The sequence below is a fragment of the Nannospalax galili genome, unplaced genomic scaffold (assembly GCF_000622305.1).
Source record: "Nannospalax galili isolate Female #2095 unplaced genomic scaffold, S.galili_v1.0 scaffold538, whole genome shotgun sequence".
Taxonomy (NCBI): Eukaryota; Metazoa; Chordata; class Mammalia; order Rodentia; family Spalacidae; genus Nannospalax; species Nannospalax galili.
In genome coordinates, this window is record NW_008343842.1 from 2,380,781 (window position 1) to 2,400,267 (window position 19,487).

General features: G+C 45.8%; 2 protein-coding genes across 5 annotated transcripts in view; one reads left to right on the forward strand and one right to left on the reverse strand.

The window, feature by feature from the left end:
• CUNH6orf89 (chromosome unknown C6orf89 homolog) overlaps positions 1-6,684 on the reverse strand; it is a 57,769-nt gene extending 51,085 nt beyond the window's left edge. Inside the window, exon 1 of one of the 3 annotated variants that reach the window (XM_008840066.2) lies at positions 6,551-6,684. The gene's annotated coding sequence lies outside the window, so the exon portion shown is untranslated. Of the gene's footprint in view, positions 1-1,805; positions 1,934-6,550 lie in introns of those variants that run through there. The other 2 variants (XM_029566921.1, XM_029566920.1) reach the window with 2 other exon arrangements.
• A 9,604-nt stretch (positions 6,685-16,288) lies between these two features.
• The window catches only part of Ppil1 (peptidylprolyl isomerase like 1), a 23,031-nt gene continuing 19,832 nt past the window's right edge, over positions 16,289-19,487 (forward strand). Inside the window, exon 1 of one of the 2 annotated variants that reach the window (XM_008840068.3) lies at positions 16,289-16,425. In XM_008840068.3, coding sequence (XP_008838290.1) covers positions 16,370-16,425 — 56 coding nt within the window. In that variant the 5' untranslated portion in view covers positions 16,289-16,369. The remainder of the gene's footprint in view (positions 16,426-19,487) is intronic. The other variant, XM_029566938.1, reaches the window with a different exon arrangement.

Here is a 19,487-nt window from a genome sequence, read left to right on the forward strand (position 1 = left end):
AAGCCCTCTTCTGACCTCTGAGGCATTGCACAACACGGGTGTACTCACATACATGCAGGCAATATACTCAAACAATAAAATAAAAATAATAAAAAAAATTTAACTAAAAAACTGTAAGAACTTAAAATCAAGGCACACATTACATGCTGGTGAACAATGCAGAAAGTAGTATGGACTCTTCTAAAATGAACAGAACTGTGCCATGGCCCAGACACCCACTGGTGGGTAACCATCAAAAGGAAGAATGTGGTCTTGAAAAGATACTTGCACCCCACACTCATTGCAACATTCTTCACAACAGCCAAGACAAGAAGTGACCCAAACCTCCTGATGCATTAATGGAGTCAATTTAGACCAATTAAGGAAAAGGTGGCTATAAATACTAAGGAATGCTATTTAGCCTTTGAGAAGGAAACACTATCATTTGCGTTAACAGGCTAGAACCAGAAACACTGTGCTTAGGAAACTAAGCCATACAGGAAACAACAAATACTATCCGGTACCACTTATATGACTGATACAAAACAGCTAAACACAGAACCAGACAAGTGGAATGATAGCTACAGGGCTAGGGAAACCCAAGAGATTAGTCAAAGACTAGAAAGGTTTAGGGGGCCAGCAAAATGGCTCAGTGGGTAAAGGTACTTGCCACCAAGTCTGAGGACTGTGAGTTCAATTCCCAGAACCCACATAAAGCAATGTAGCAGACCACATCTGGAATATCAGCACTCCTACAGCCAGATGGGAGGCAAATACAGGAGAATGGGCTGGATGTTGGTGGACTGAGCACAGCAGCAGAGACAAGAGACCATGCCTCAAAACCAAGTGGAAGGTGGTAGGTAAGTGACCCCAAAACTTCCCTCTGACCTCCAAGGTGCTCCATGGCACCCATGTGCCTGCACTCATACTCACTAAGTAAGTAAATATTTTAAAAACATGTTTCTAATGCCAAAAAAGATAGATTTAAAAAACGATAAGGCAAGAGGAAACTTTCTGAGGTGGATGGACTGTGGTGATGGTCTCCCGGTATATGCTTATCTCCAGCCTCATCAGGTCATACATCTAAGTGTACACAGATTTCTGTGTATCAGCTGGGCCTCAATAAAAAAGTCTGATACTACAAAAAATTACAGTGGAGGGAATTCTACTGTTTTGCATTCTATCATTTTAATCTAACTGCTCTCTTTCTAGACATCTCTGATGTCCGTTGTGATTCAGAGAGAAAACAGCCATCACATGGATGCATTTTCAACGCCTTATCTTTCTCCAGACTCTTCTCTTGTTTTTGAGACATTTCTGACTTCTGCAGCACAGAAAAGAGCAAAATGAACAGCTGTAGACTCGTCAGCTGTCACCTGTTTCTATCAGAATCATTTTAAAGGTAGTGGTAACACATTATAAAGTCACTTCTACATATTTCACCACACATCTCTTAATAAGGACATTATGTATCTATGAGCATCACTATCATTTCCACTAAAATTAATAATTCTCTAATGTTACCCAATATTCAGTCCACAGTCCAACCTCAACCTCAACCTCTGTCTTTGTCTCCCATATACCTTTTTAAAAATCCAAGATCCAACTAATGACTGTATGCTGCATTTGACTATTGTCTCTGATCTATTTAATACAGACAAGTTCTAGCCTTATTAATTTGATCCTTTCTGAACTTCTATTTCCTCCTAGTTTCGTTTTTCCTGTTTCTACTGTTAAAAAATTCTTCCCTTTTGGATTTTTAAATGTGATCTCCCCCTCCCCTCCCTTCACTGCCACTGGGGAGTTGGGGATGGGATCTCACTCACTGTCTTGTTTCTCAGGCCTCCATTGCTTGGTTAATCCACAGAATCCTATATCTGTCCTCTCATTCCAGTTCCGCTCGCTGCCGTCTCCAACGGTTTTCCAATGCCAAATCCAAAGGACATTTTCCAGGGATTGCTTTATCTGACCTCTGTGCAGCACCTGCCACTACTACCCACTCTCTCCCTCACATGCTCTCAAACCTTGGCACAATGCTCCTGCTCCCTTGCCAGAGGCTGGCCCTCTTCACAGTCGTCCTTGACCTTCTCATTCCCTCCAAGGCTTTACCCACAAGCCATTCATGATTCCCAAATCTCTCAGTCTGCAGTTCTCTACAGAGCTCAAGATCTAACCACTTATTCCTACCAAACGTGTGACCCAGACTTCCCGTTATGGAATGTCTCCATAGCTGATTATCTTTCCCTGTCAACTCATTTTTAAATTTTTTATTACACTTCATTTATTTTGTGTGTGTAACACATGGAGGTCAGTGGACAACTTTCAGAATTGGTTCTGTTCCTCTACCATGTCGGTCCCAGGGATCAAACTCAGGTCATCAGGCTTGGTGGTGAGCACCTTTACCTCCTAAGCCACCATGCAAGCCCTCTATTTCTTCTTTAAATGAAGATACTAGTCTTCCAAACTTCACAATGTTGCTTTCTGCCTCATTCCTGCCAACTGAATCATCACTAAACCTTCTTGACAGTCCTGTGTGATTCTCCTATTTGTCACCTTCTGGTTCAACAACAGCGGCACAGTCAGGCAGGGCCCTAGCCAGGTGTAGTGGAGTAGGTGAGGTGCCTGTAATCCCATCCCTCATGTGACAAAGGCAGGGGCAGGGGCAGGATGATCATCAAAAGTTTGAGACCAGCTTGGTCTATACAGTAAGCAACCAGGGCTACAGATTGAGACCTCATCTCAAAAATCTAAATAATTAAAAGCAAAACATTTCTCTTACCATCACAAAGATAATTTCCGTATTTCCAGCCCTTCTCCTAAGTCTAACCCCTACATTGTTCATAAGCTTTTTCTGTAGCATGATGGTTCAGATTAAGATTCCCTAACTTCTGCAGCACAGTCTAGCATAGGAGCTAAGGACACAGGCGCTACAGTTGGGAAGAGCTAGATGCAAACCCTAGATTCTTCTACTTACTGATCAGTCTTACAAATGTTTATTTATAAAATGGTGGTGATAGGGCAGGGCATGGTGGCACATGCCTTTAATCCCAGCACTCGGGAGGCAGAGGCAGGCGGATCTTTGTGGGTTTGAGGCCAGTCTGGTCTACATAGTTCCAGGACAGCTGGAGCTACAGGGAGACCCTGTCTCAAAAAGACAAAAAATAAATAAATAAAAATGGTGGTGATAAACCAGAAGTGGGGCACACACCTGCAATCCCAGCACTCTGAAAATGGAGTTAGGAGGATCAATTCAACGTCATCGTCAGCTACACAGCAAGTCTGAGGCTAGCCTGGGTTACATGACATCCTGTCTCAAAAAAGGGGGATAACTATATCTATTCCAATTGAGTAATATACAAAGATATATATATTTGTTCCAATAGTCAAATACTCAGTAATAACTGTTATAAGACGAAGTCCAAACTGTTTGACCTGGTCACTGCCTAGATGCTCCCTCATTTTCCACTAACCCTTCCTCATCCTCACTGTCCTGCTTTCACAGAGATGTGCTGTGAAACACAAGTTCCTCTTCCTAAAAGGCCCATCTCCCAGTGCTCTGTCCATAAATGAACTCTCTAAGCCCTAATCTGGATTTTTATACGACTCTATCACTATGAACCTGCTTCACTGTCTGCCTTCCAAACTAAACTGTATGAGTTCTTGAAAGTAAACAGATAAAATAACATCATAAAGAACTAAGAATGGACATGGACATTCATCCCAAACAAGGAACCTGAACAGGGAACTTAAGACAGGACAGAAGTGACTATTCTATTCCCAAGCTGTAACTAATGGTTAATTTATTTTGCTTTCTTTTTTTCAATATGAGGGCTTAGGTGAGAGACAGGTTTGGAAGCTAGCACATATATCTTCTTTTTGTGTTATAGAGTAAGTGAGGAGGAACAGGGACTCAAACTGGGTTGCATGAGAAAAGTTTCAAGGGGCTGAGCACCCAGCACTTGGGAGGCAGAGGCAGGTGAATCTCTGTGAGTTCGAGTCCAGCCTGGTCTACCTAGTGAGTTCCAGGAAAGGTGGGGCTACAGTGAGACCCTTTCTCAAAAAAAGACGAAAAAAGAAAAAAGGTTTCAAGGCAGGAAACCACTGACAAGGCAGTGCCTCTTTCTGGTATGCAAGTTGGGACATGTGAACTTTCAGTTAAAACTGCAAGGCAGCAAAGGTGAACTTGTATGTTTTTGGTGGGTTTTTCTTGTTTGTTTATGACAAGGTTTCATGTAGTCCAGCCTGTCCTTGAACTTACTATATGTAGTAGAAGCTGACTTTGAACTCTTTAATATTTATTATTTTTATTTTATGTGTATGAGGGTATGTAAGTTATCCATGTCATGCAATGCCCACAGAGGTCAGAAGAGGGCACTGGATCCCCCTGGAATTGGAGTTACAGACAGTGGTTAGCCACCATGTGGGTGCTGGGATCTGAACCTGGGTCTTCTGCAAGAGCACCCAATGCTATTAACCACTGAGCCACCTTTCCAGTCCCCTGAACTTGAACCCTTGATATTCCTGCTTCCACCTCCCAAGTGCTGGGATTACAGGCATTCACCACCATACCTGGCTTAGGTAATCCATCCTTCCATCCATCCTTCCTTCCTTCCTTCCTTCCCTTCCCTTCCTCCCTCCCTTCCCTTCCTCCCTCCCTTCCCTTCCTCCCTCCCTCCCTTCCTCCCTTCCTTTCTTTCTCTTTCTTTCAGTGCTGGGGACTGAGCCTAGGGCTGCATGCATGCTAGTCAAGTTCTTTGCCAACGAATCACATCCCCAGCCCTTTCATGTCGTTTTTAGAAATTGTGCAACCTCAACTTCAAGTTAAACACATGTATTGAGAAACCTGTAGAAAATTCCATAATGGGATCAAACCAGAAATCAGAAGGCTCAGAATACTAAGTAGTCTCTATTACAAAATGATTGGTGATTAAAGGAAACATTCTTCAATACCAAGGCTGCACAGGCTTTTAGACCATAAAAAGTATGGTGCAGAGATCAGGCACTAAGTTACTACATATTGTATGAAAACTGCAGTTTTCAGGTCATTCCTTGCTCTGGGTGACTCTGTTTTACAAGTAGCACCTGGCTCCATTTTGAATGAAAATGCAGAGGCAGGATGACTGCACTTCAGTGTGCATGCAGACACCACTACCTGTCCAGCCTACCTACAAGGCACAGATAATGAATAACTTACTCCTCAAAGTGAGAATGTACCACCTCTAAACTTATCAAAATAGACTGGGATCATCCCAGCACAAGGGTGCACTAAAATCGTATCAGAAAAACCATGCCCAAGAACTTATTAGACACATCTGACTGAGGAAAGGGTACAACACTGTCACTTGCAAGATGAAGACCTCCAACACTATGATGCCAACAGCTCCCACTGACCTGTCATCTAACTCCTGTGTGTGTATGTGTGTGTGTGTGTGTGTGTGTGTATAGGACTGACAGGCATAGACCCCTAACTAACCCAGGGGCTTCCACTCAGCTCTATCACCACCTGGACTCATTCCTGTCACCTCATTTCTGCAGTTCAACTCAACGTTGAGTCCTAGCTCAACTCTGTAAACCCTGAGCCAGGCTTGGCGCCTCCATCAGCTCTCCAGCTGAGTTCCGCTCAGCACCTTACTATCTCATTTACACACTACAGCCACATACATCCTTCCCCTTCAGCCTCTGAACTTGAACACTGCCGTGGCCTCTTTAACTTTTGCATAGTCACTCTGTCACCTATATAGAGGGGTATAATTACTGTTTGATGTGCAACGCATTATCTGAGATTTAATATTAGCCATGAAGATTGGAATAAAAGAACTTGTTTTTGGCAAAGTCCAGCTGTTAAGGGAAATGTCCATTATTGGCAAACCTCGGCCTATGCAACCCATGCAGCTTGTGAATTTGAATAAATCCTGACATTGTGGAAAGACAAACATGTCCCTCTGTTTCTGACACAGCATACTCCCAACCTGCAATGTTAAGTCGAACAATGCAAGGGGACACCAGGCAGGTGATTTCCTGGTACTAACAGGCAATTGCAAACAGCTCATTAACTCGGGCCAGTACTTCAAGACACAGTCTTTTTCTGGAATGGACTGCCAGGATCCTGCCCATCTATCTAATTAGGGAATCTGTCAAAAGGGAGGTCAGGCCGGACGTGGTGCATGCCTTTAACTCCAGGCCTCGGGAGACAGAGGCAGGCGGATCTCTGTGCGTTCAAGGCCAGCGTGGTCTACATAGCGAGTTCCAGGCCAGCTGGGGCTGCAGGGAGACCCTGTCTCAAAAAGACCAAAAAATATATTTTTTTAAAAAAAGGGGGAGGTCAGGACTTCCGGAAGCGGCCGTGACCCCTGCGAACCGAGTCGGAGCAAGGTCGACCTGGTTGTCCCTGTCTTCGGAGGAGCCTCGCAGAGACGTCTGCAAGGGAGTCCGCCCCGAGAGAGCTGCGGGTCAGCAAGACGCCAGAGGCTGCGGGCGCGAAGGTCAAAGGCGGCGGCAGCGGCGAGGAAGGGCGGCGCGAGGTGGTGGCGGGCTGCCTCCCCCCTCCCGGCCTCGGGCCCCAGTCACTCACACGCGAGCCCGCGCCCCCCTCGAGCTCCTCCCGCCTCGGGACTGCCGGGCGAGGAGGATGGGCCGGCCACTTCCTGTTTCCGGAAGCGAGACCCGGAAGCGACTCGGGAGCCCGTATAAAGGGCAGCTTCCCTCTCCAACGTCATGCTCCCAAACAGTGCCTCCGGCACTCTCGCGAGATGTGGAACAGTTGCGTTCTTGCGCCCCCTGGCGTCTACTTCCCGGTACTGCGTCTTCTCGGCCCACTGTAGGGTACCTGGTTTCTGCCTTGAACTCAAGTTTCATAACTGATCTGCTTCGTCAACAAACGTTTATTAAGCCTTTTACTACTTTGGGGGCGGGCGGGGGAGTCCATAAACAAAGAGCAACTCTTTTCTTCTGGGAGCTCCTAGTTTGAGAGAAAGACGACTGAAATATACAATTGGCCACTCTGAATTTATTGAGCGCTGACTCTGACTATGCATTCATTAAACAGCTTCAACAACTCTATTAAAACAAATATTCCCACAACACTTAACCTTGTCCAGCCAAACGGGAGGTTTATTGAGATGGTTAGCTGCTGGAGATTCCTCTCACAGATAGTGGTAGGTCAGTATTTTGAACCCAGATCCCTCATTCCTTAGGTGGGTGTTGTACAGAATTCTTAATTGCTTTCTTCATGGGACCTGCAGGCAAGATACTGCTGGGCTTAGACCTTACAGCTACAACTACAAAGCTACCGTGATGTAGGCAAACCAGAGAGACAGAATAGAGACCCTCAAAGCACAGCCATGTCTGTGTGGATGCTTGAGTTTCAACAGTGGCTCTGCTGGGCATGGTGCCGCATGCCTTTAATCCCTGCTCTCAGAGGCAGGCGGATCTCTGAGTTTGTGACCAGCCTGGCAAATGAATAAATATTGGCAAACTGTGGCCAATATTTTCTATTTATTTGCCAATAAATATATAGCTAGATAGTAAGTTCCAGGCCATCTGGGGCTACATAGTGAGACCCAGTCTCAAAAAAAAAAGCTGCTCATAACACATGCCCTTAATCCCAGTACTTGGGGAGACAGAGGTAGATGAATCTCTGTGCGTTTGAGGCCAGCCTGGTCTAGTGAGACCCTGTCTCATAAAAAACCAAACAGAAAATAATGGTTCTGGGTTCATTGTAATATCCACAGCGCAAAGAATTGAATTTGATACTGGTACTGGAGAGATAGCTGAGTCAGTAAAGTGCTTGCCACAGAAGCATAAGGATCTGAGTTCTATTCCCAGGACCCACAAAAGAGCTGAAGAGTGGTGAGGTGCATAATCCAACAGTGGCCTCTGACCTACACAACACACACACCCCCAAAACTAAAATAATAAACTGAACCACTGCCTCACACCATACTCCAAAATAAGTACTAAGTACACTGTGGCTCTATATGAGAAAAACACAGCTTTAGGGCTGCTCCACCCAATTCCATCACCATGCAAGTAATTTGATCATCTGAAGTGTGAATGTTAGAGTGAGATGTTCTATGAGAAAGCTGAAGAGCTGGACTACATTAAAGTTCCAATTGTCAAAGGTCACAGTTAAGGGTATTGGGCTACTGCTCAGGGTGGTCCCTACCTAAGGACACATACTGCTCAGATAGCATCAAATAAAAATCAAAAGGCCAGCCCAGGCTCAGTATCTCCAGTACCTAGCAAGTACCCTGGAATGGTGATGTTTCCACACCAGGACCCCAGCACGTTATTATGTACAAAGATGTGACCCTGTATTTAACAAGGATAGAATGGAGTTGCCTGGCCCTGACCAGTAGGTACTCTATGCTGTAGCAATGTGAAATGGCCTCCCTGGTCTTTCTTTCCCCACAACACAAAAATCTCCTTCGTGGAGCAAAGAGAAGAGCCTGTCTGGGTCGTACACATAAATTCAAGGACAAAGGCTGGGACTGTCAGCTGGGAAGGGACAGAAGTACAGCTCTGCACTGTCACTCTGCAGCCTGAGGGTTGTCTCCTGAGTCAGGCAAATCTAGGATTCAGGTTTCAATGCAGAAAAGAATTTCAGCCAGTTTGAAACAGAGATGCAAATGTTATTAAAAAATATTGGGGCTGGGGAGATGGCTCAGCAGTTAAGAGCACTGGTTGACCTTGCAGAAGACCCGGGTTCAAATCCCAGCACCCACATGGCAGCTAACAACTGTCCCTAATTCCAGTTCTAGGGGATCCAACAGCCTCTTCTGTCCTCCGCAGGCATTGCATGACACGGGTGCACCTTCCTACATGCAGGCAATGCACGCATACACATGAAATAAAAATAATAAATATTTTTTAAAATATTGTAAATATTTATTAATCTTTGTGTGTGTTTTAAGTGGCACACAATCTGTCTAGGGGCGTGGTTAGGGTCCTTTTCTCAGCCAATAAAATAATTAAAAGGCAGAAAAAGCTCAGAGCAGCAGAGAGCAATAGGCAAGTCAACATTTATTGATAATCATATCCATAAACATAAAAAAATCACACACACACACACACATTCATGCAGAAAGATGAAGCTCTCCACAAGTGGAAAGGGGACCTAGAAACAAAAATCCACTGTCTCCCAGGGAGAATTTGGGATTTAAGGGTTTTAGTGGATTCCCCTCCCCTAATTTTGGATTGGTCAATTTAAACAAAGAAGAGGAGGCTGATAGGTCACATCTCCAAGCTGAGATACCCAGGGCTATGTAACTCTAAGTAAGTCAGTTGAAGGGGCCATGCTAGAATTAAAAAAATAAGACCTTCCTTCCAGTCAGACCAAGAAGTGGGAAGTGTGCCATTTTTATTTATTCTCAGTGACTTTGTCAGGGTCTGTTACACATGGATGAGTTTTTTGCCTGCATATATATGTGCACCCATGCAATACCCGAGAAAGCCAAAAGAGGGCATTGGATCATCTGAACTGGAGGTAGAGACGGTTGTTAGCCACTGTGTGGGTGCTGGGAACTGAACCCAGGTCCTCTGCAACAACAGCCAGTTCTCTTAACCATTGAGCCATATCTCCATAAAATGTAAGGAAATTTTTAAAAGGAGAGAAAAGGGGATTGATATAGACATGACGGGTATAGACATATAGGTCTCTATATATCTAATCTATATATAGATGTATAGATTGATATAAATGTGAAGAGGAGAGATGTTTCCTGAAGGATCTAGGGCAAAGGGAAGACCTGGGCGGCTCTGCAGGGAGAAGGAATAGCTGTGGCAAAGGCCTGGGGTTGGGATGTTGGTGGCTTGTTAAGGACATAGACAGCAAGGTAGGAAAATCAGTCCAGAGAGGCCAGTGGTGAAGGACCTTCAAGCTGCAGTCAAGTGATTAAGGGCTTTGATAGGCAAAAAGACATTCTGAGTCAAAATGACCCAGTACAAGATATCTAAGAAGGTTTTTGAGGACTGAGTGTGGATTCATGGGAGAAAGTCGGAGCTTTACTAACAGGCATTTATTTACTCAGAAGATATATCAGGCTCACATACAGAATAAATGAAGTAAGTATAAGCTACCATGACTTGAGTGACACCTATAAGTTATAACTCAGGAAAGGGAATCCAGGACTCTGTCAACCCCCTTAGTCACTGACACCCAGTGTTCTCTTAGGGACAAAAAGACAAACAACAAAAGCCTGTGGGATGAAGACAGCAAAACACTGTCTTTTTTTCCCCCCCCTCTTGAAACATGGTATCACTAGGTAGCCCAGGCTGGTCTGGAACTCATGATCTGTGCCCCACTCAAAATAGTCTTAATTCCCATATTAAAAACCCAATGAATCTTCACTATACTGGTTGGTTTTTGTCCACTTGACCCAAACTAGTCACCTAGGAATAGGGAACCAGATCAGATAGGTCTGTGGCCATGTCTTCTTAACTGCTAGTTGATGTGGGAGGGACCAGCTCACTGTAGGTGGTGCCATCCCTAGGCAGGTGGGCCTGGGCTGAAAGGTAACTGAGCAAGCCAGGGGAAGCAAGCCAGTAAGCAGCATTCCTCCATGGTCTCTGCTTCAGCTCCTACCTCGCTTCCCCTGTTGATGGCCTATTAGCTGTCAGGTGAAGTAAACCTTTTCCTCCCCAAATTGCTTTTGGTCATGGTGTTTTATCAAAGCAACAGAAAAGCAAATTAGGACACTCACTGTGCCTTAACTTTCCCAGGATAGACAGTAACAAATACATAAGTTGAAGAGAGCAGCCAGTCAGACAGAGACAGATGACACCTCTCCTTGTGGCATTGTTAAACTTCTGTTAAATTCACTGCTAGTGTTAGATAACTTCTTTCAGTCTCACTGTAAGAACTCCTGATGTTTATTTTCTTGTACATGGGCAAAGATGTTGGGAATGGGGCCATCTGGCTGCCTAATGGGCAGTTCTTGGAATCTCTTTGCCACAACTGCTTTGAACAAAAGGGAGACCACCCCTATGCCAAAATGGGCCATTTGAAGGCTCCATGGATACTGTCCTAGTTTGTTTCTTCATTGCTGTGACAAAATATTCTGACCACTACCAACTTGGGGAGGAAAGGGTTTATTTATCTTACATCTCCTGGGTCATAGTTCATCCGGGAGCCCAAGGTAGGAACTCAGGGCAGGCACCTGGAGGCAGGAGCTGGAGCACAGGCCATGGAGGAACGCTGTTTACTGGCTTGCTCCCCTTCTCTGACTCTGACGTCCACAACACACACAGCTTGTCTCTTAGACCCCAGCCAGCTCCACTCCATACCTACTGCTGTCCTCAGTGGTCATCCCATGGTGCTGGCATCTCCAAAAATCTGGGGTCTCCACTGAAACTGAGGCTACACCTTCACCAATGGTCTCTTCTTGCCTCTTGGGGTGCAAAGCCTCAGATTCTCTCCATGACCCCTTCAGTCCTGGGGTCTTCACTGCAACTGAAGCTGCACTTTCACCTATGGCCTTTCCTGGCCTCTCACAGTGCCAAGTCTCAGCTGCTCTCTGTGACCCCTTCACGCTTTAAACACCAGAACCATGCAGGAGACTCTTACACATTACTAAGTCCTGCTTCCAGCTAGAGACGGAGGTTCGGGTCCCCTCTGTGTGCTGATCCCGGGGAAATACCTCCCAGAAGATTTCACCACAGTGATGCTGGCTACAGCTGGTTTTTCAGCCCCAGCTAACCAGCATCAATTGTCCCAGTAAAGCAAAGGTTTTACTTCAGGTTCTGGTATCTTCTTAATCACAACTGATTCTTCAGCCCCAGCCAACCCTAACCCAAAGATCTCAATTCACAACATCATACAAACAGCCCTGATAGTCTTTGCTTCCCTTTGAAGCTTCACAAGCCAGGCCTCCATCATCTACAACTCTTTCAACATAACTGTTCCAAGCTCCACAGCAACAAACTTTAAGTACTCAATGGCTTTCCTGCTCAAAGTTCTGAACACTTCCATGATCCTCCTAAAAACACCAAGATCAGGTCTGTCACAGCAATACCCCCCTCTTTTTTTTTTTTTTTTTTTTTTTTTTTTTTTTTTTTTTTTTCTAAAAAAAAAAAGAGGACGATAAATCTTTCACTGTGATATATCAAAATAACTAGCTGATATTTTGGAATTTGTCAGACCTTCAGCACCAGATTGGGACTACTGAGACATCCAGCCTCGTGGACTGAGCGACTACAGATTCTCAGCCTCTCCAGTGTGGTGCAGCCATTGTTGGACTACTTGGACTCTATCTTGTGAGCTAAGCTGATAAATCCTTACACATATATATTCATTCTACCAGTTCTGTTTCTTTGGAGAACCCTGACTAATACAGATACCTTGAGGGAAATATATCACCATACAACTGCTTGCTCTGGCTCAACCAGGACTACTTGAAACAATTTTACCAGACTTTTGCTATCAAAACCCTCAGAAAAGTTTGGATAACCCTGTGATCATTTCCATGCAGATCAGAGGGGGCATGCTTCTGGTAGCCTAGCTGAGGGACTGTGGTAGCTGGTGTACTGTAAACTGGTGTGAACCTTCATGTGCATGGGATGTTTGTTGTGACTGGTACATCACCCTTTCTGCCTATACAAGCATTTGGCCAGCCACCTAGGAACTTCCCTCCTGTCCTGCCTCCCTGCAGTGTTGCACCATTAGGCCCAAAGAAAGGATTCTTTCAAGCAGTTTTGTCTACTTTTAGTAGAGTGGGCTACTAAAGAATGAAACAACAGCAGGAGAGTGGCCAGTACTCTGAGCTGCAGGACCAGGTAAAGAAGAGGTGGAGCTGCGTGATTGGCAGGCCAAGCTACTAAAACAGCAAGACAGCTGGCTGCCTAACCAGAGGAAGAGGAAGAGTCACAAGGCCAGCGGCAGAAGAAACACTAACCAAAAAAAAAAAAAAGTAGCAGCTTCAACTATGACAGTGGCCACAGCAACAAGAGGCAGCTGGAAAGTTTGAGAGGGCAGCCTGGGTAACAGGAAGGACAGAAGTAGAGAAAGAGGGCACAGAACTGAGATGGAAGGATGGAGGACTGGGAAGAGACGGCAGGCCCTGGCACTGAGAGAATTCCAAGGAGCTGTCAGATCTTTAGGGCCAAGAGTTTCAGCTGTTCCAGGCTTGGAAGCTGTAACACGGTCACCATCTTCCTAGGCCTATGCAGGAGATGCATCTCTTATAGAGATAAGGGTTCTGTTAGCTGAGGCCTACATGGGTAAATTCTTACACTGGAGCGTGTCATGTGCTGCTCCTGCTTGCCCACTGCTGCCTCTGCTGTCAGACTCAGAGGGCTATAAAAGCTGGAAAAGGGGCTGGAGAGATGGCTTAGTGGTTAAGAGCACTGGCTGCTCTTGCACAGGACCTGGATTCGATTCCCAGCACCCACATGGCAGCTAACAACCATCTAGAACTCCAGTTCCAGAGGATCTGATGCCCTCTTCTAACCTCCAAGAGCATTGCATAACATGGCTGCACTTACCATCATGCAGGCAATACACTCATACCCCCCAAAATAAAAATATTTTAAAAGCTGGAAAAGACCATCATCTGAAGAGCTTCTCCGTATTTACACACAAGATTTCTATCTGGGTAAACTGAGCAAAAAGACTCCAGCCAGCTGATTGGTCGATATTGTATCTGTTGTTTTGTTATTACATTACTACTTTCCCTTCCAGCTTCTGGGTCATGACATAGGCACAAACAGGAGTCTGCGGGAGTTGTAAAGTTTATTATTCTTTACATTGGCTCAGTACTCATTCATTTAAAGTGCAGTTTAGGGGCTGGAGAGATGGTTCTGTGATTAGGAAATGTTCTAGTTTGCATTCAATTGCTGTGATTAAAAACACTGACCAAAACCAACTTGATACAGAAAAGGTTTCTTTTATTTTACATTTCCCAGGTTACAGTCATCACTGAGGAAACTCAGGGCAGGAACCTGGAGGCAGGAGCTGAAGCAAAGACCATGGAGGAATGCTGCTTACTGGCTTGCTCCCCCAATCTGTGCTTCAGCTCCTGCCTCCAGGTTCCTGCCCTGAGTTCCTGCCTTGGCTTCCCTTGATGATGGCCTGTGCTGTAAACCAAATCCTTTCTTCCCCAAGCTGGTATTGGTCAGAGGGTTTTGTCACAGCAATAAGAAAGAAACTAAAACAGGAACACTTGCTGTTCTCACAGAGGACATGGATTCAGTTCCCAACCCCCTCATGTTGGTTCACAACTATCTGTAACTCCAGTTCCAGGGGGTCTGGCCTCCATTGGCACTAAATGCACATGATACACACACAGAGGCAAATACTTATACACAAAATAAAAATACATCTTTGAAGTATAGTTTCGTATCAATTATTCGTTCAGTAAAACCTGAGCACAGGGTATGAGGAGGACATGGAAGGAGGAGGTGCAGGTTTTCTCTCAAGGAGCTTCCTGTCTGGTTTATTTTCACTAGCTTGTACACTCTTGTTTGGGCTTAACAAAAAAGGATGTGGGTTTGAACAGTGATTATGAGCACATGCACGTCAGCTGTGGCAAGGCAGTTGTTCTCTACAATACAGGCCTTTCTCAAACTAAAAAGAAAAGGGTAGGATCTACCCGTGGAGTTTTGAAAGTTAAACCTACACAATAAAGTTCTGAGTCTGATCCCTAGCACATAGGACGCACTCACTCAGTCACTGTTAAGTGATGGGCATGGCACTTAAAATACTGGTTCTTAAGCCAGGTGTGGTGGCGCACACCTTTAATCCCAGCACTTGGGAGGCAGAGGCAGGCGGATTGTTGTGAGTTCAAGGCCGGCCTGGTCTACATAGTGAGTTCAGGTCAGCTGGGGACTACAGGGAGACCCTGGCTCAAAAAGACAAAAAAAAATACTGGTTCTTTCTAAAAAAAAATATGTGTATGAATGTTCTAGCCTGCATATATGTAAGTACACCTGTGTCATGTAATACCCACAAAGGTCAGATCCCCTGGAACTGGAGTTAAGGATTACAGAGGGTTGTTAGCAACCACGAGGGTACTGGCAACCAAATCCAGGTCCTCTGCAAGAGCAGCAAGTGCTCTTAATACTGAGCCATCTCTCCAGCCCCAATACCAGTTCCTATTGACAGATTTTGTTTTAAATTTATTTGTTCTAAAATTTTATTTACTTTAATTTTATATGTATCAGTGTATTGCCTGAATGCATGTAAGTGCACCGCTGTCATGCAGTGCCTGTGGAGGACAGAAGAGGCTGTCAGATCCCCTGGAACTGGAGTTATGGATGGTTGTTTGCCATGTGATTGCTAGGATTCAAACCCAGGTCCCCTGGAAGACCATCCAGTGCTCTTAATTGCTGAGCCATATCTCTAGCCCCTAAAATTATTATCTGTGCATGAGTCTTTTGGCTGAACGCATGTAAGTGCACCTGTGTCATATAATGCTGGCAGAAGCTGGAAAGGGCGTCTATCTCCTGGAACTGGAGTTATGGATGGTTGTTTGCTGCCATGTGAAGGCAGGGAACTAAACCCACGTCCTCTGCAAGAACAGCCAGGGCACTTAACCACCTTCCATCTCACCAGCCCTGGGTTTTGTTTTGTTTTTGGAGACAGGGTTTCACTATGTAGCCTTGGCTGGCCTAGAACTCAGTATGTAGATCAGGCTAGCCTTGAACTCTCAGAGATCCTCCTGCCGCTGGCTCCCTGGGATTAAAGGCATGAGCCACCACACCTGTTCTTTCATGCAGTGTTGCTGACGAAACCCAAGGCCTTGTGCGTGCTGAGCAAGCGCTCCACCCACTAGGCGACATCCCCAGTCCGGATACTAGCTTACTTATTCCACCTCATTCTCGTCGGCCTTCTAAACCTCTCAGGTCCTTTTCTTGGCTTCCTTTGTCACCCCACGCAACGCTTCTTAGCAACTTTGGCGCGCCAACCTACCCAGGCCTGGCCTCCAACTCACAAAGATCCGCCTGCCTCTGCTTCCCAAGTGCTGGGATTAAAGGCGTGCGCCACCCTAAACCTTTTGATTTGCATCCTCCAGTCTTTTTCCCTGCTTGCTTTTTCTTTCTCGTCTTTGGCATCCGGAGGCTCGGATCTGCCCTATGGCATTTAGCTATTTCCACATGTGAAAAATGGGAATAGTGCTAGCTACAGAATCACTTTGTGGAGGAGCTGAAATAAAGTGCAAGCGCTCTAAGGGATCTTGCACTTGTCTGGGTCCTTGAACCCGAGGTCTAGCCTCGTACCCCACATCCCAGGCTCGGAAGAAAGAACCTTCCTCTCTCTCCCCGGTACTCAAGCGCTGCAAATCCGGCGCCTAGCGGTAGGCCAGGCAGGAACCGGAAGTGTGCGCATCAGGGGCGGGGCCCCAGGAAAGCACCGCCGGAAGTGGCGATTGCGAGGGGCAGATTCCTCCGGCTCGGCATGGCGGCGATTCCCCCCGACTCCTGGCAGCCGCCCAACGTCTACCTGGAGACCAGGTGAGTGAGGGGTCGGGTCCCGGGGGTGGACCGGCCGAGGCGACGTGGGGGCGACTGACAGGGGCCGGCCTGAGCCGCACGTGCACGGTGCAGAGCTGCGGCCGCGAGTACCAGGGAGTTCCGAGCCCACCCCAGCGGAGCCCAGGCCGGATCGCGGGGGACCCCGGCGACCGCAGGCTTCAGTCCTTCCTCCACCTGGTTCACTCGTTCAGCCAGCCAGCCAGCCCCCTCATTTATTCATTCGTTCGTTCGTTCATTCGTTCACTCATTCATTCACTCATTCAACGAGCCAAGCACGTAAGATCAGGAATCAGAGGACGCAGGTTGATAAAACAATATACTGAAGGACACATGTGTAAACACGGGTTAGCTAGGACGGCCGTCTGAACAAATTACTGTGAAAGCACAGGGCGAACTATGTTCCCTACCATCCAAAGCTGACCTATGGGGCTGAGGCGGGACAGACAGCCCATGAAGGCAAGACCAGCTGCGGCTGTGTAGTGAGAGCAAAGCCAGCTTGACCTACAGACTGGGTATATAACTCAGTCGGTAGAGTGCTTGTCTAATATGCATGAAGTCCTGGGTTTGATCCCCAGCACAGCATAAACCTAAGTGGTGGCCCATGCCTGTAATCTCAGCATTCCAGATGTGGGCCCGGGAGAATCAGAAGTTCAGGGTCGTCCTTGTCTATGCAGTGAGTTTGGAGCCGGGTAAGACAGTGCTACATGAAACCCTATTTCAAGAAATCTAGGGTCTGGAGAGATGACTCAGTGGTTAAGAGTACTTACTGACTGCTCTTGCAGAGGAGCCAGGTTCAGTTCCTAGTACCCACATGGCAGGTAACAACAGTCCAGTTCTGACCTCCATGGGCATTGCATGACACTGGTGGACTTACATACATGCAGGTAGTGTACCCACATGGCAGGTAACAACAGTCCAGTTCTGACCTCCATGGGCATTGCATGACACTGGTGGACTTACATACATGCAGGTAGTACGCTCATACACATAAAATAATAACTATTAAAGAAAAGAGCCGGGCATGGTGGCACACACCTGTAGTCCCAGCACTTGGGAGGCAGAGGCAGGCGAATCCCTGTGAGTTTAAGGCCAGCCTGGTCTACATAGTGAGTTCCAGGACAACTGGGGCTACAGCAGGGAGACCCTGCTTCAAAAAGACAAAAAAAGAAAGAAAGGAAGAAAAGAAGTCTAGTTATAATTAAACTCCAACCTGCTAGTGCCTCTGTTGTATACCATTACATTTAGTTTAATCTTGTTAGCAGCTCCTATCCACCCAGTTTTAGTAGGGGAAAAGCCAGATTTTACAGATGAGAGGCTTGACCAGAGTTACACAGTAAGTGGAGGGAACTTTGCTTAGAAGTCTGGTCATCCTGCCCACATGGCTTCAGCCCCATTCATTCCTAGCTCAAAATTAACTTTCTGAAGCAGGGCAGGGGATGCTATTCAAAAATTTTAAATAGTTTCTTGCCACTATAATAATACAAAGTTAAAACTTTCTGGTTGGCATTTAAGGTGATTTTTTTTTTTTTTCCTCCAATCTGGCCCTTGCCATCAGCAGGCAGGGCCAGCCAAGGCCTCTGCCTCTCTGTGTTCTTGTCTCAGCCAGAGCCAGAGTTCACAGACCCTCATTCTGTCCTTCCTCTTGGGCCAACTTCATTTTATATGACAAAGTTTCACTCCTTTAAGCCCCAGCATGTAATTTTTAAATGCCCTCATTAGTATTTTTTTTAATTACATGAATTTGTGTGTGTCTGTGTGTGCATGTGCACATATGTGCATGCCACTGCACAAGTGTGGACATCAGAGAACGACTTGAGAGTCAGTTCTCTCCTTCCCACACATGTATGGAAATCAGATGAGAGCTTGCTGCAGTCTGTTCTCTCTTTTACCATGTGGGACCCCAGGATTGAACTCAGGTCTCCAGGCTTGGCCACGGGTGCCTTTTCCCACCGAGCCATCTCCTAGCCCTTATTAGTATTTCTTAGTCATAAAATATGTTGAAAGTTAACTCTATGCACTGTAAAGCTGTACTGTGAGATAAAGTACTTCCCTCCCTAAAAACACTATTACAGTTTGTTGGTGCCTGTCCAATTCTTTTTCTACATATGTCTGTTTTATCTCTTAACAAATTTGGAGTATGTTTTTTTTTCTGTAACTTTTTATTATTTTTAATTTATGAGTGTATTGCCTGCATGTGTGTAAGTACACCCCTGTTGTGCAATGCCCGAAGAGGTCCGACGAGGGTGCTGGAGTCCCCTGAAACTGGAATTATGAATGGTTGTTAGCTGCCATGTGGGTGCTGGGAATCAAACCCGAGTCCTCTGAAAGGGCAGTCATAACCACAGAGCCATCTTTCCAGCCCTTTTCCGTAACTTAAAAAATATATATTTATTTTTATTTTATGTGTATGAGTGTATTGCCTGCATATATGTAAATGCATCTGTGTTGTGCAGTGTCCTCAGAGGTCAGTAGAAGGTGTCAGATCCCCTGGAACTGGAGTTACAGGTGGTTGTTAGCCACCATGTGGGTGCTAGGAATTGAACCCAGATTCTCTGGAAGAGCCAGTGCTCTTAACTGCTGAGCAAGCTCTCTAACCCCTGTAACTTACTTTTTTCACTCAGTAACAACACACAGCTGTCCATAGTATGATAGCTCCTATGTTATTTCCTCTTTCAAATTTATTTTTCTGTGTATGAGTATATTGCCTGCATGTATGTAAGTGTACTCCTGTTGTGCTCTGCCTGTGGAGGTCAGAAGAAGGCATCGGATCCCATGGAATTGGAGTTGTGGACAGTTGTTAAGTTCAAATTTATTTTTCTGTGTATGAGTATATTGCCTGCATGTATGTAAGTGTACTCCTGTTGTGCTCTGCCTGTGGAGGTCAGAAGAAGGCATCGGATCCCATGGAATTGGAGTTGTGGACAGTTGTTGGCTGCTGTGTGGGTGCTGGGAATCGAACCTGGATCCTCTGCAAGAGCAGCCAGTGTTCTTAACTGCTGAGCCATCTCCAGCCCTGTTATTTCCTTTTACAAGGACATTAA